The sequence below is a fragment of the Pelmatolapia mariae genome, linkage group LG22, assembly GCF_036321145.2.
Source record: "Pelmatolapia mariae isolate MD_Pm_ZW linkage group LG22, Pm_UMD_F_2, whole genome shotgun sequence".
Classification (NCBI taxonomy): domain Eukaryota; kingdom Metazoa; phylum Chordata; class Actinopteri; order Cichliformes; family Cichlidae; genus Pelmatolapia; species Pelmatolapia mariae.
In genome coordinates this window covers 22,178,287-22,190,371 of record NC_086245.2, presented here as the reverse complement: position 1 = coordinate 22,190,371, position 12,085 = coordinate 22,178,287, and the positions used below count along the sequence as shown (strand labels likewise).

The 12,085-nt window shown below is 43.2% G+C and overlaps 2 protein-coding genes across 4 annotated transcripts in view; one reads left to right on the top strand and one right to left on the bottom strand.

Moving 5' to 3' along the window:
* Nucleotides 1–403: 403 nt before the first annotated feature.
* On the bottom strand, nt 404–2,852 carry evx1 (even-skipped homeobox 1). 3 transcript variants are annotated; one of them, XM_065469744.1, is made up of 4 exons: nt 2,489–2,852; nt 2,323–2,351; nt 1,421–1,630; nt 404–931 (listed from the first exon to the last, which is right to left on the bottom strand). In XM_065469744.1, the coding sequence occupies exons 1-4, from the start codon at nt 2,850–2,852 to the stop codon at nt 404–406; spliced, it is 1,131 nt and encodes a 376-aa protein (XP_065325816.1). The 3 variants fall into 3 exon arrangements, with proteins under 3 accessions (XP_065325816.1, XP_065325818.1, XP_065325822.1); XM_065469746.1 differs by lacking the exon at nt 2,323–2,351 and having other exon boundaries at nt 1,421–1,656; XM_065469750.1 differs by lacking the exon at nt 2,323–2,351 and having other exon boundaries at nt 1,421–1,566.
* An 8,653-nt stretch (nt 2,853–11,505) lies between these two features.
* hoxa13a (homeobox A13a) overlaps nt 11,506–12,085 on the top strand; it is a 1,487-nt gene continuing 907 nt past the window's right edge. The window contains exon 1 of the mRNA XM_065469743.1: nt 11,506–12,085. This exon is cut by the window's right edge and continues 72 nt beyond it. Within this exon, the coding sequence (XP_065325815.1) occupies nt 11,506–12,085 (580 nt within the window).

Here is a 12,085-nt window from a genome sequence, read left to right as displayed (position 1 = left end):
TGATTTTTGGACGCATAAAATAATGATCAAGACCTTAACGTTATCAATCACGGAGATTTAAACGTTTCTCTGGACCACCCCGCTTATCTCTCCCCCGCCATCTCTCTCTCTCTCTCATAGCAGTCACAATAATCTTGTAGAAATCAAATCTGAATTTCTGTCTATGCGGTCATATTTCAGCCCAATGTCCCCGGCTCTTCGATGGGATTATTATATTTCAATAACAGCAGGTCTTTTGCGCGTCTTATAGCTGGAGAGCTTTCTCTTCTCCCCAAGTATAAACTGGCTTTCACTGTTTAAATACTGGCTACCCCACCCCTCATGCTGTTTCAGTCCTGATCATATAATACGTTAGGGTTAAAAAGCTTGTGGTTAAAGGCTTATGTGGAGCAAGAGTTATTTTTTATCTGGTCAGAGGCACTTCTTCCCTCTGGTCCAGTGTCACAGATGAGGATTTGCTGAGCACTGAAGGCGTGAAAGTGACAAACGCGTCAGTCCTGCTTGTTGGGGAGCAAGCGAAGTCCGAGCCCGAAGGCCTGGTTGAGATGGCGTTGGACTGACTGGAGTGACACGCCAAGCAGGAGCACGGAGTTCCTCCGGGACCTAGGCCGTGAGTGGGACCTGAGTACAAGGACGGGTGTCTGAAGGCGCACAGGAGCTCGGGCCTCTGGTAGGGATGAGACAGCATCCGGAAACTATCGAGAGAGCGCAGGGGGGTTGAGAAAGGGGCGGCTGCAGGAGCTGAGCCAGCCCCGACGCCCAGGTGAGAGTAGTAGGGCAGCGGCAGGTGCGATGGAAAGGGGTAGGGCAGGTTCCCCGTGGCAGCCGCGTGGCTCATCATGTAGGTGTAGAAGGCCGGGTCGGCGGGGTGAGGCCAAGTCATGGCCAGACGCTGCCGTTTGTCTTTCATCCTGCGGTTCTGAAACCACACCTGTGAAGGAGACACAGCGGATCAAATATTAACCACAATCCCCCCCCGTGACCTGAAAGAACACAAGCACATGCGTAGATAATGTTTGACTTTTTTACTCATGACAATGTTTGGATTTGGGTTGGAGAAACTTGTTACTGTAATTTATTTATTGTGGACTGCGTGACATTTGACTATCATCAAATCAAAAAATACCAACCCAAGTAAATAAATAAATATGACCTGTGGCTACATAACGCGGTGCCTGCTTCTTAATCTTTTTTTTTTTTGCTTTGTTTCCTGTATGGGCTATTTTGATTTTACTCTATGAGATTATTTTCCATGAGATTATTTCTATCCATACACAAATAAACCACAGGCAGTCATTTACGTAAGCCTGGCCATTTTGCACTCGCCGTGGATTTGATATACATCAACACAAGCTCACAGAGTACGTATTGATGGTCAAGAGGCCTAATTCAGCCCCACTTCCCTGAAATAAAATCTTACTTTGATGGTGGTTTCGGGTAGATTTAAAGCGGCCGCAAGTTCGCATCTCCGCGGCCTGGACACGTAGTTTTCCCGGTAAAACTCCTTCTCCAGGCGTGCTATCTGCTCTCGCGTGAATGCTGTTCGGTACCGGCGAATCTGATCTGCTGCGTAAGACAGAGAGCCCTGACCCGGGACATTCTTACTCGGCTCAGTACCGCACTCGTTCGGGTGGCTTGGAGAATCCCCATTTCGACCTGAACCAAAAACAGAGAATAAGCATATTTTAATTAGAATCGGGTGTAAAACGCACACATTTACTATTTAAACAGGACCCAAAACAAATCGAAACGTTTTATTTATTTCATTCGCTGCCATTTGAAGACTAGCAGGCTAACTCCATTATTTGTTTGACTTTTAGAAAAATAAGAGACATCCTGACTGCTCGCTTAGCTTCTCATTTGGTGTAGTTTTTAAATTAAAATGCAATTTCCACTACTATTATTTTTTTCTAGAGGTATTTTCCATGATATATTGATTTGATATGAACAATAATTTCCGTTGGTTGAAAATAATCAATACTTAAACTGTATTGTTTTCATTCGTTTGTTACTTTACCATTCGTTTAGTCTGAGGTCTGCTACTCCAAATGTTTCATGTATGAATGTTTATTCATAAAGATTTCACACAGAATGATATTCACAATAAACTGAGCAGTGGGTGCTTGCACCTTCACAGCTGCCTGAACCACTTGACAGTCTTTTTTTCTTGAATCTCCAAATTCTTCCTGGTGAAGTAGCCCATAAGCACATTTGCAGTACGAGTAACTCGTTGTCAAAGTCAGTGAGGGAAATGTCAGGTTACACTGTGGGTGTCAACTCAGCGTCTGCAGCCACACCGATCAGTTGACAGAATAGCTGTATAGCACCGACTGCAGCTGCAGTGTTTGAACCTGAAGCAGACCCTGGATCTGTTTCATTGAGCATAAATATTAGATTTTCTGTTCCACCCTACAGTGCCAATATGTTTATTGCTTTTTGCCTTTCCTTCGCACAAGCATGCAATCCAACCTGCACCCACACAACCTACCTTTAGCTGTTGGGTAGTCCATGCTTTCAGGCGTGCAGCTGACATCAATTTCCTCATAGAAGTCCGACTCTGTGTCTGAGCTGCTGCCGTCTTTGTGGTGATGGTCAGCCTGGTGCCTCTCTCCGGAGGTAGACGTGCCAACCAGCCTCGCGTCGGCGCTCATATTTCTCCGTGCGCTATCCTCCGCCGCTAGGTCGCTCCTGTCGCGGGAATAGGGTGCAGCTCCTGGGCTCAGACAACCTCTGTGGCCCGGCTTGCCTGGTGGTTCTCGCACGGGGCTCCCGATGGCTTCCGACAAATTAGAGCCGCTCTTGACAAGCTGACCTCCCTCTGCCAGCATCACCATCTCCTCTCTGCTTTCCATCACAAGCACGACTTAAAAGAAAAAACAAAACAAAACAAGCAAACCTCGTCTTCGTGGCGAACCGTCAAAACCAAGGAGATGAATCTCAGGTTGGAGGGGTGTGCGCGTGTGTGCGTGCAGCGGGGATGGCGGTGGGTGGGAGATTGCGTCCTAAAAGAGAAGGAGAGGCTTCTGGAAAAAAAAGAGGGGATGCAATCCGGTCTGAACCTGAGAGAAGACCGCTTCAGAGTGCCGAGTGGGAGCTCTGGGAGGGATCACCATTTACCCTCTCTCTCCCCCTCTCTCTCTCTTTCTTCAGAGCTGTCATTCTTAATGACCCAGTCTTCACGATGGTCCCCCCTGATGACGACACTCATTGACTGAATCTGTGGGTAAACAGAAGGAGCAACGGCAAGATGGGGGTGGGGGATGTCAGAGGGCACAATAAGAGGCAGCAGAAACAAGAAAGGTTATCTATACAGCATATTTAGGATTTACATGGTGATGTATCTGTGGTGTTGAAATATTGAAATATGCATTAAGTCATTATTATTATTATTATTATTATTATTATTATTATTATTATTATTAGTAGTAGTAGTAGTAGTAGTAAAATAATGTTTGCTTAAGACTTAGCTTTTTATTGTATTTTATTGTATTACAGTATATTTAAATTACTAATAAGCCTTTTTAACGCCAGTTAATATGCTCAAATATTTTTTTCCCTACTTATTAAATAAAGTTCAGCTTTTCTTTTGCTCAAATATAACTAATTAACACAGAGTCATTTCGTAAAAATCATACCAGTCATTTAAGTTACATTATGTATTTACATTTTATTCACCCCTCCCACTCCCGCCACCTTCCCCTCTCTCTTGTGATTGTTATCATCATCTTAAGTGGAGTCAAGTAAAGTCTCCAAAGGTCAGGTCTTGCGGTCAGGGTTTAGATAAAGGCCGATTAGAGATGAAAAAAAGGAAACGTTGAACCGAAACCATTCTCTTTATTCTTTATGCCCAAACAAGTTATGAAATGTGGTACCGTGATTTGCATTGCTAATTTGTATGATCATGTGTGCACAGCATTTGCTGTTCCAAATTAAAGAAATCTAAACAAAAGCATGACACTGTGATGGGGTTCTTTGGATTCTTATATTGGCAGTGGCCGTTTTTCCAGTTCCCCAGACGTGCAGTGTTTCAGCAAAAAGTCAATGAATGGTGATAATGGGAGCGCTAACCTGCTGCACATAGGGCTTGTAGTTGCTGTTTAGAAGTGGTCACATTTGAACTCTGCCTCCGAGGCGTAAAGACATCTTCACTGCACCCAACGTGGCCAAAACATTTATTTAACACAGTTGCAGCAAATAAAGTTTTATTAAAAGCTGGTGTGACTGTTTCTAAACTCCCAGCTATCAAAAATATTAGGCTTTCGTGCTATAACTTAAAAACAATTACAGCTTGGGGACAACATTTAAACATTAACGTACCGTTTAAGTGCAACATTTTAAAGAGCCGAGGCTGATGACTTCCTTAATCACGTTTCTCTTTGAGCACACTGAGCTACTTTATCCAGGTGGGTTATAACAGAGGTGCCTCCACACATGCGATTCTCGCGATTTTTGAACTGCGAGGATGTGTGTGGCTGCATGTATGTGGATGCATATCGTGTATCACAGATAGGCGGTGTCATGTGGTCTCACAGAGAGGAGAGGGACAGACTGTGGGGTTCCAGCACCCTCCGCTGTCCTTGTGCGCCCTCGCCTGTCCGAAAGTGAGAAAAGGCCCCGAGCAGCAGCCACCCCTCCCCCAGAGCGACGGATGAGAAGTGAGGGAAATTCCTTTGGCTTTCGCGTCCGACTCTTTCATCTGTTAGGAAAAAAACCCCTCCCCTCTCTTCTTTCTTTTTGTTGCTCTATCTATCTATCTATCTATCTATCTATCTATCTATCTATCTATCTATCTATCTATCTATCTATCTATCTATCTATCTATCTATCTATCTATCTATCTATCTATCTATCTATCTATCTATCTGAGTTTAGGAGACCTAAACTTAAAATAAAAAACGTACTGCGCAGAGTTAAAAATTAACCTGGAGTTGTTAACTACAAAATGACATAATTACGCTTAAGAAATGAAAGAACTTGTTACTTTTGTTTTGAAAAATCATAAACACTGGTCATCGCGCAGTGTTTGTTGGTCAAGCGCCAAAATATGTTAAAGATCCTGTTGCTCTGCTACTCGCTCGTTACGTAATGGGTCGTGGCCGGGGCAGATAAAATCTTGTGATCACCCTGAGATAACGCTTCGAAAATGCTTTTGCGCAATGGGTGACCTTGTGCATTTACAGTAGTGTCACGTATATTGTGTGTGGCTTAGATAGTAAAGGAGAGAGGATTGGTTTGGAGAGCTTGCTGAGTGTGGAACGCGGTTTACTTATTTACATAAAGCAATTTCCATAGCATGGAACGCAGTTATTATTATTTTTTATTCAATGAACATTTGATCCACATTCTTGTGGCACAAGTGCAGAAAACTGGACTGCAGTGTAGGCGCCTCTCCAGTGTCTACTTCTTCAGGGGAAGATCAAAGAGTGGGGAGCGCCCCCCGCGGCAGACACTGCAGAATGCGCCCCTTAGTTTTACTAGCCAGCCCAACTTGAACTTGACCATGGAGCCTGCGCAGTCTGCGTGTAATCCAATCCTTGGCCCCGGCGGTGCAGATCTGTCACAATGTTTGCTTTTAGCACAAAATGTGCTTCAGTGCGCGATGGAATTGCGCACGAATTAGTTTGGTGGTTGTTGAGCCAGCCGCTGGCTGAGGCGCACTGCGTTTCACACACAAAGGAACCTGGAAGAAAATAACAATTTAGACTCTCCTCACTAAGGTGGCCCCTCCCGTCTCCGTTGCTTCAACTTGGCCTTGAAACGGGATGACGCAGCTACCAGAGAGTTAACTCGTTGACCTTGGAGCGAAACGAGTCCTGATGACTATACAGCTGGAAATCTCTGTGCTGTAAGAACTTCTTTTATCGCACTTCCCTGCTCCATCCCGCACACCCTACGCTATTACACCAAGGGCTTAGCAAGCCACTGAGATCAGACCTGTATTACCCAATTAAAAGGGGAAACATCACGGGGTATGGCTTACCATTAGTTCAGCAGCAGCAGAGCAACCCACCAGGTGCAAAGCCCCGATATTTCACAAGAGTGCATGCAATTCTTTAGTCTGGTATGTGGGTCCCTGACATCTTTGAGAAAGGTGATATTTACAAGTCTGCCTGGTTGCAAATGGTTTTTTTTCTTCGTTTTTTTTTTTGTTTTTTTTTTTGCCAGAGTGCCGCTGTCATCAGTCCCCACTGCATGCTCATGTGCCTCTGTTTTCTCGCTGCTCTCCACTAATTTTAGCCTCTAATAATGAGCGCTATTGAGTTATACTGCCGGCAAGATCATCCTATTCACATTTCTGGCCTCAGTTTTCAGGGGTTTTTTACCACAACTGCCGTTCAAATAATGATGTGTGGATGCAAAGCAACATACAAACGGGCAGCCCGTTGATTTGCATGTAATTGAAGGCGTGAGACAGATAGGTCCCGCAGTGAATAAGCCCAATGTTTTAGGAGTTTTGTAGTTTTACAAATCTCAGTATAGGTTAAGTTGCTGCCTTTACCACACCTCGGTTGACTAGAAAAATACCCGCACGGAGACAGCGGGCCTTACGTCAACTCTACGTCTGCAATTTTTTTTGAGTTGTTTGCCTTTAGATTGTTCATCCGGTGGAGTTTTGTTTTGTTTTTGTTTTGTTTTTTAATTAAATTATCCAAGTCTTCATTTTTTCATTAAATTCCAGGTCGTGAACGCCAAACTGTGCAGGCCTTTCCCCTGCAAATGCCTTAAAATCAATGCTACTTTGATAATAATGTTTTTTAAACAATTTCGCAAGTTTCAAAACTCAATAGAAAATTATTAGGAAGATAGGAAAACAGTCCATGCAGAGGTATTTGATTTCTGAAGTAACGAAATGCAACCATTCTATTTCAATCTCCACATTCCGACAACATTTTAAAACGGGCGAGCCACTTCAGTCTCTATCTTTAAAATCAGACAAACAAACAAGGAAAAATCACTTTAAGGTTAAGAAAAAGAAAACCCAATCAGTCGTTTTGTCGCGTTTTATTGACAGAGCTGCGGTTTTAATGACATTTACAATTTCGTCTTTGCTTTAGGAGTGCAGAAAGAGCAAAACCTCTGTAACGCAGCTAACAGGTGCACATATTTAACCTCACTCCATTGCTCAAGATGTATATTTACAGTTAAAAAAATGGTTAGGCTACAATTTAGAATGCAGTGTTGCTTATTTTGGAGCAATTTTAGCGCTCACGATGCTATTATTGAAACAGAAAACAAATAAACTGAAAACCCCGCCTCGCTAAAAAAATATTTTATTTAAATTTTGCAAAAATAATAATAAAAAAAATCCCCAAAACAAAACAAAACAAAACAACAATAATAATAATGTGTGGATCAAATTAAAAATGTAACGATGATGCTAGATAAGGAGAAAATGACTTAGTGTCGGCCTGATGGCATTTAAAAGCAAATAATACTCGCTGCAATCGGACGGTGGCCTCGGATCAGAAATACAACAGATGTGGAACCGACTGAACATGCAGTGAAAGGCAGCGCAGATCTGTATATTTACTGAGGTTCTCGCATGCCAATAAAGTGATTTCACATGCAGCTTACAGGCTATAGTTTAGCAGGCTGTTAACGCAACGTTTGAGCCCACGGCGAGAGAAACTGAAGCAGAGCGAAAAGTTGCAGCAAATGTGTCAGTCAAGAGGGAACATTGGGAACACCGTGGGAGTAAGGATTTCCTAGGGAACTGTAGACCTTTAGTTGACTGCATGTGTCGTCGTCCCCCCCCCCCCCAAAAAAGAATGAAGTGGGCCAGCTTTCCTTGTTACTTTTATGCAGTCCGTCATAATCACAGTGCAGGCAGTCGTCCAGAAAATATGGAAAAGACAAGTGTGTGACCGCCCTGTGGTTCCCTGCTTTGACCACAAAAACATACTGGCTCTTATGTTTTGACAGCTTTTTTTGACTAAAGCACGTGCGATCAACACCGACATTTGACTGCACGTTCTTAGCACCCTGTTTTATATCCCAATTTATGTTATTAAGGATATAAATTTATAGCTGGGCATAACTTTATATAGACTACTTTACCAAGGCTTCAGGGGCTCAGGCCGTGGATCAAATGCACTCTTTCTTTCTCTGACTGCATAACTTCAGTGCCAGTACAAACACGGGATTGAGCCTTGATAATGACCTCAGAGAAAAGCCTCCAGGCTCTGCTGCCAAATCCCAAAGTGCAGTCTTAGAAACTTTGCAGGATGCTTGAAATAGATCAAGGGGTGCACGTCAAATTTATGCCATTTAAATTCACTTTGATTTAGTGGAACTTACAGATATAAGATTAATCACCGTTTAGTCTTTCCTTTTTATCCCGCTTACGTTTGTGCGTAAATCAGAGAATACAATGCAAATCCGACAAGAATTCAATGGTGAATCATCTGAGCGTTTAAAAGGTGTTTCTAACGAAGGTTCCTGCCACACGATTTAAGCACAAGCCAGTGGTGAATTGTGCGTCTCCTCGGCGGGCACTGGCCCCCTCCTGTTGTGTGTTCATTGTACTTTGGGATGTCTCGTGTCTGGACTGACCACATGGACGCGCAGACAGGCCCCATGGCTGGTCTTCTTACCGGAGGAGAGTAACATGAACAATTAACGGACAGAACGGAGATTAAAAACACGATTCCTGATTTTTTTAAGAGTCTCTCTGGGGCAAGAAAATTAAAAAAAAGAATGGATAGAATACTGATATTAAATGCAGCTTGATTTAACTTGAACAAACTCCATATGCCACAGTGTGGATTAACGCAACCGTGTTTTTTTGTTGTTGTTTTGATTTTGTTTTGTTTTTTTTGTTTTTTTTTTAAAAAAAAGCTTTGCCCGTATTGACGAGAACGCCACGAGGCAGTGTAGTCAACAGGCCGGGCCTTGTAGCGAGACTCATAAATATTGTTGCATATTGCTGATGAATGATTTCATTACTTGAGCTTTCTTGTACGATGACTTCAGAACCAACCCCGACCAGCTCGTGTTGAATCCCCTTTACTTCAGCCTAACAATTATTCAAATCCACCGAATACAATAACTTTTCCATTTGACTACTAAATAAATGTTGCATGTGACGCTGTTTATGGGTCTAAACGGAGATGTCTTTGAAAAGGTAGAGCCTTTGCAATCCAAATCCAAGGAAGGAACAGATTTCCCTTTGCTCTCAAAAAGACAGACAGCAGCCTAGTTCTGAATGTCATAATCCTTCACTTTAATAATAAGCGTTACAAACCCGCGTTTAATGGCTCATTTGAAAAACAAAACAAAGAAAAAACTTGGTAACGATAATCTGCTATTTATTTTGCATTTTTAGTCAAACTCAAAACATTAAGATTAAATCTCTTTGGGTGTTCTCTCTTTTGGATAAATGTGGAACTCATTAAAAAGAAGAGAAAAAAATATCCATCCCAAATACTCTCTCTCCATCTGCATCATATGCCTCTTAAATCAAGCACCTCCCCCAAAAAGACAAAGCATCAAGCACACTTTTTTATTTATTTCTATTTTTTTTTTAAACACAAACTGCTGTCTTAAGCTTCCTTTTGTTTAACAACCTCAGTCCATCCCTTTTTTGTCGCCCGGTGCCAGCAAGTCTACGGTTCACAATATAAAACTAAACAGCCTAAATCAGTGTTTACTGTTTATTAATATCTAGTTTCACTTGATTTATTATCGAAGATAACGATGTGTTGGAATTTACTGTACAGTTGTTCATAATTTAGTTAACAAATATGACGGAACAATTTTTTAAAAATTATTATTCTCATATAAAGTATTTGGCTTGAAGCTAAACACCTCCATCCATGAGTAGCAGCTTCTCTTTGGGTGTTTAGTTCCCCAGTCTCATAGCAGAAACAGTACACACGGGGACATGTAGGTGACAATTTATGGTGGATTTGGAAAACCTGGTAACAACCACGAGGGAAAATCCACCGGGTCCTACTGCAGTGAATAGACGGAGAGCCACTGGTCATAAACACTAACCAGCAGACCAGACAAACACACACACACACACACACACACACACACACACACACACACACACACACACACACACACACACACACATACACGCGCGCGCGCGCGAGCGTTTTTTTTCACACATGTCTACCAAAAGAAGAAGAAAAAGAGAGAGAAAGAAACTCCCCCAAAAGAATAATAAAACAAAACCCCAGTACTATTCTTTTTACATTTCCAACGCTGGGATTCAAAGGTAGGCCTACGTGCCACCCAGAAGAAGAAGTAGAAGAAGGAGCGGGTTCGAACTAGTTCGCAAGAGTAAACAGGGGAGAGCACAAAATGACAGTAAAAGTTAATGTCCTCCAATAGCGTTCATTGGGACAGGAATTCTCACCCCTCTTCCGCTCTTTTCAAGAGCTCAGACGGTCTCTTCAAAGCCTGAATAGGCCGACGGGCTGGATGGCTAGACAGCAACATTCAACTTGACCTTGGCCTCCAACCGCGTTTACGTCCTATGCAAAACACGCACACAGACCATGTCGAGAGCTTTTCTGTTTTCTGACTTTGCATACTGTAAACATGTCTGAAGTCAAGTGTATAAAATAATCCCCCACAACACGAGATTATCTCTCATGTCCTCTTTTCTCTTTTTTAAACTGCTATCAAAATACACAAGTGAACCCTGTCTCCTTTTCAGAACTACACGCATGCGCCTCATTATACGTGTTTATATATATTATATATGTGTTATTTCAATGCCTCCAAGTTACTAGGATCAAACTTTCTTTCTTTCTTTTTTTTTCTATCTTACACGTCCTATCGGATAAAGCGCAAACAGTGGCGTATCAGCGGGAGACAGAAGTAGCCTGTTTAATTCCGTGTATATCGGTGCAATGCACAGATATATCAGACTTTATTTTTACACTAAGAAGGTTCTGTTGTAAAGAGTGTTATAATATTAGAATTTCTACAGCGAGGCAAACAAAGGCAGGTCAGTATGCATGCGTAAAGGCCAAAAGCGGTGCGTATGAGTCATATGTAACTGCCTGGGTCACAACGGTTTTCTTTCTTTTATTTTAAATTGTTGCATACTTTTCAATAATCGACTATTGTTTGCACTTTATATGTGAAAATAAACATTTCCCCTGTCAAAATGACGAAATTCTATCATTTGGATGCATGAAACCTAAATGAGCGTAAGCACAGATTCGTGTAAATTGTACCTTACGTTCTGTTTTGAAATTAATGCACATCATCCATGCTGGTTAAATCAAATATGACAAAAGCCAAACCCCTGGATAGGTGCAGTCACCTTCCCTTAGCCGCATTTTTCTCCATTTAATTATCTGCCGATGTTTACCGTCCTCTTTGCATAGCCCGGTCACGTGACCACATCTGGACCAATAACAGCGCCACATCTGCGCTCTTGTGCGCGTCAGAGTGGCTTTACTCTCCGGGAAGCAGTATCTCCCTTTTTTCAGTCTGAGGGCTTTTTAAAAAAGAGCCATAAGCTTCAATGTTGGATGCCGTGCTATGACAACGTCACTGCTCCTCCGTCCTCGCTGGGTCGACCCGTCGGTGATGTTCCTCTACGACAACGGCGGCGGTTCCGATGAAGTGAGCAAGAACATGGAGGGTTTTGCTGGTGGCAACTTTGCTGCGAACCAGTGCAGGAATCTGATGGCGCACCCCGCATCCCTGGCACCCAGCACGGCGTACTCGTCCAGCGACGTGCACACCTCCGGGATGGGCGAGCCTGTGAAACAGTGCAGCCCCTGCTCTGCAGCTCAGAATTCGTCCAGCGCGTCCCTGCCGTACGGGTACTTCGGTTACCCGTGCAGAATGTCGCATCACAGCAGCATAAAGTCGTGCGGAGCGCAGCCCCCCTCCGCGTATGGGGAGAAATACATGGACACGTCCGCCTCAGGCGACGATTTCGCCTCCCGGGCAAAGGAATTTGCTTTTTATCCAACGTATCCCTCTGGCCCGTACCAACCTGTCCCCAGTTACCTGGACGTCCCAGTAGTGCCAACTATCAGCGCGTCTTCAGAGGCCAGACACGAGTCTCTTCTGCCTATGGAGAGCTACCAACCGTGGACTCTCGCTTCCAACG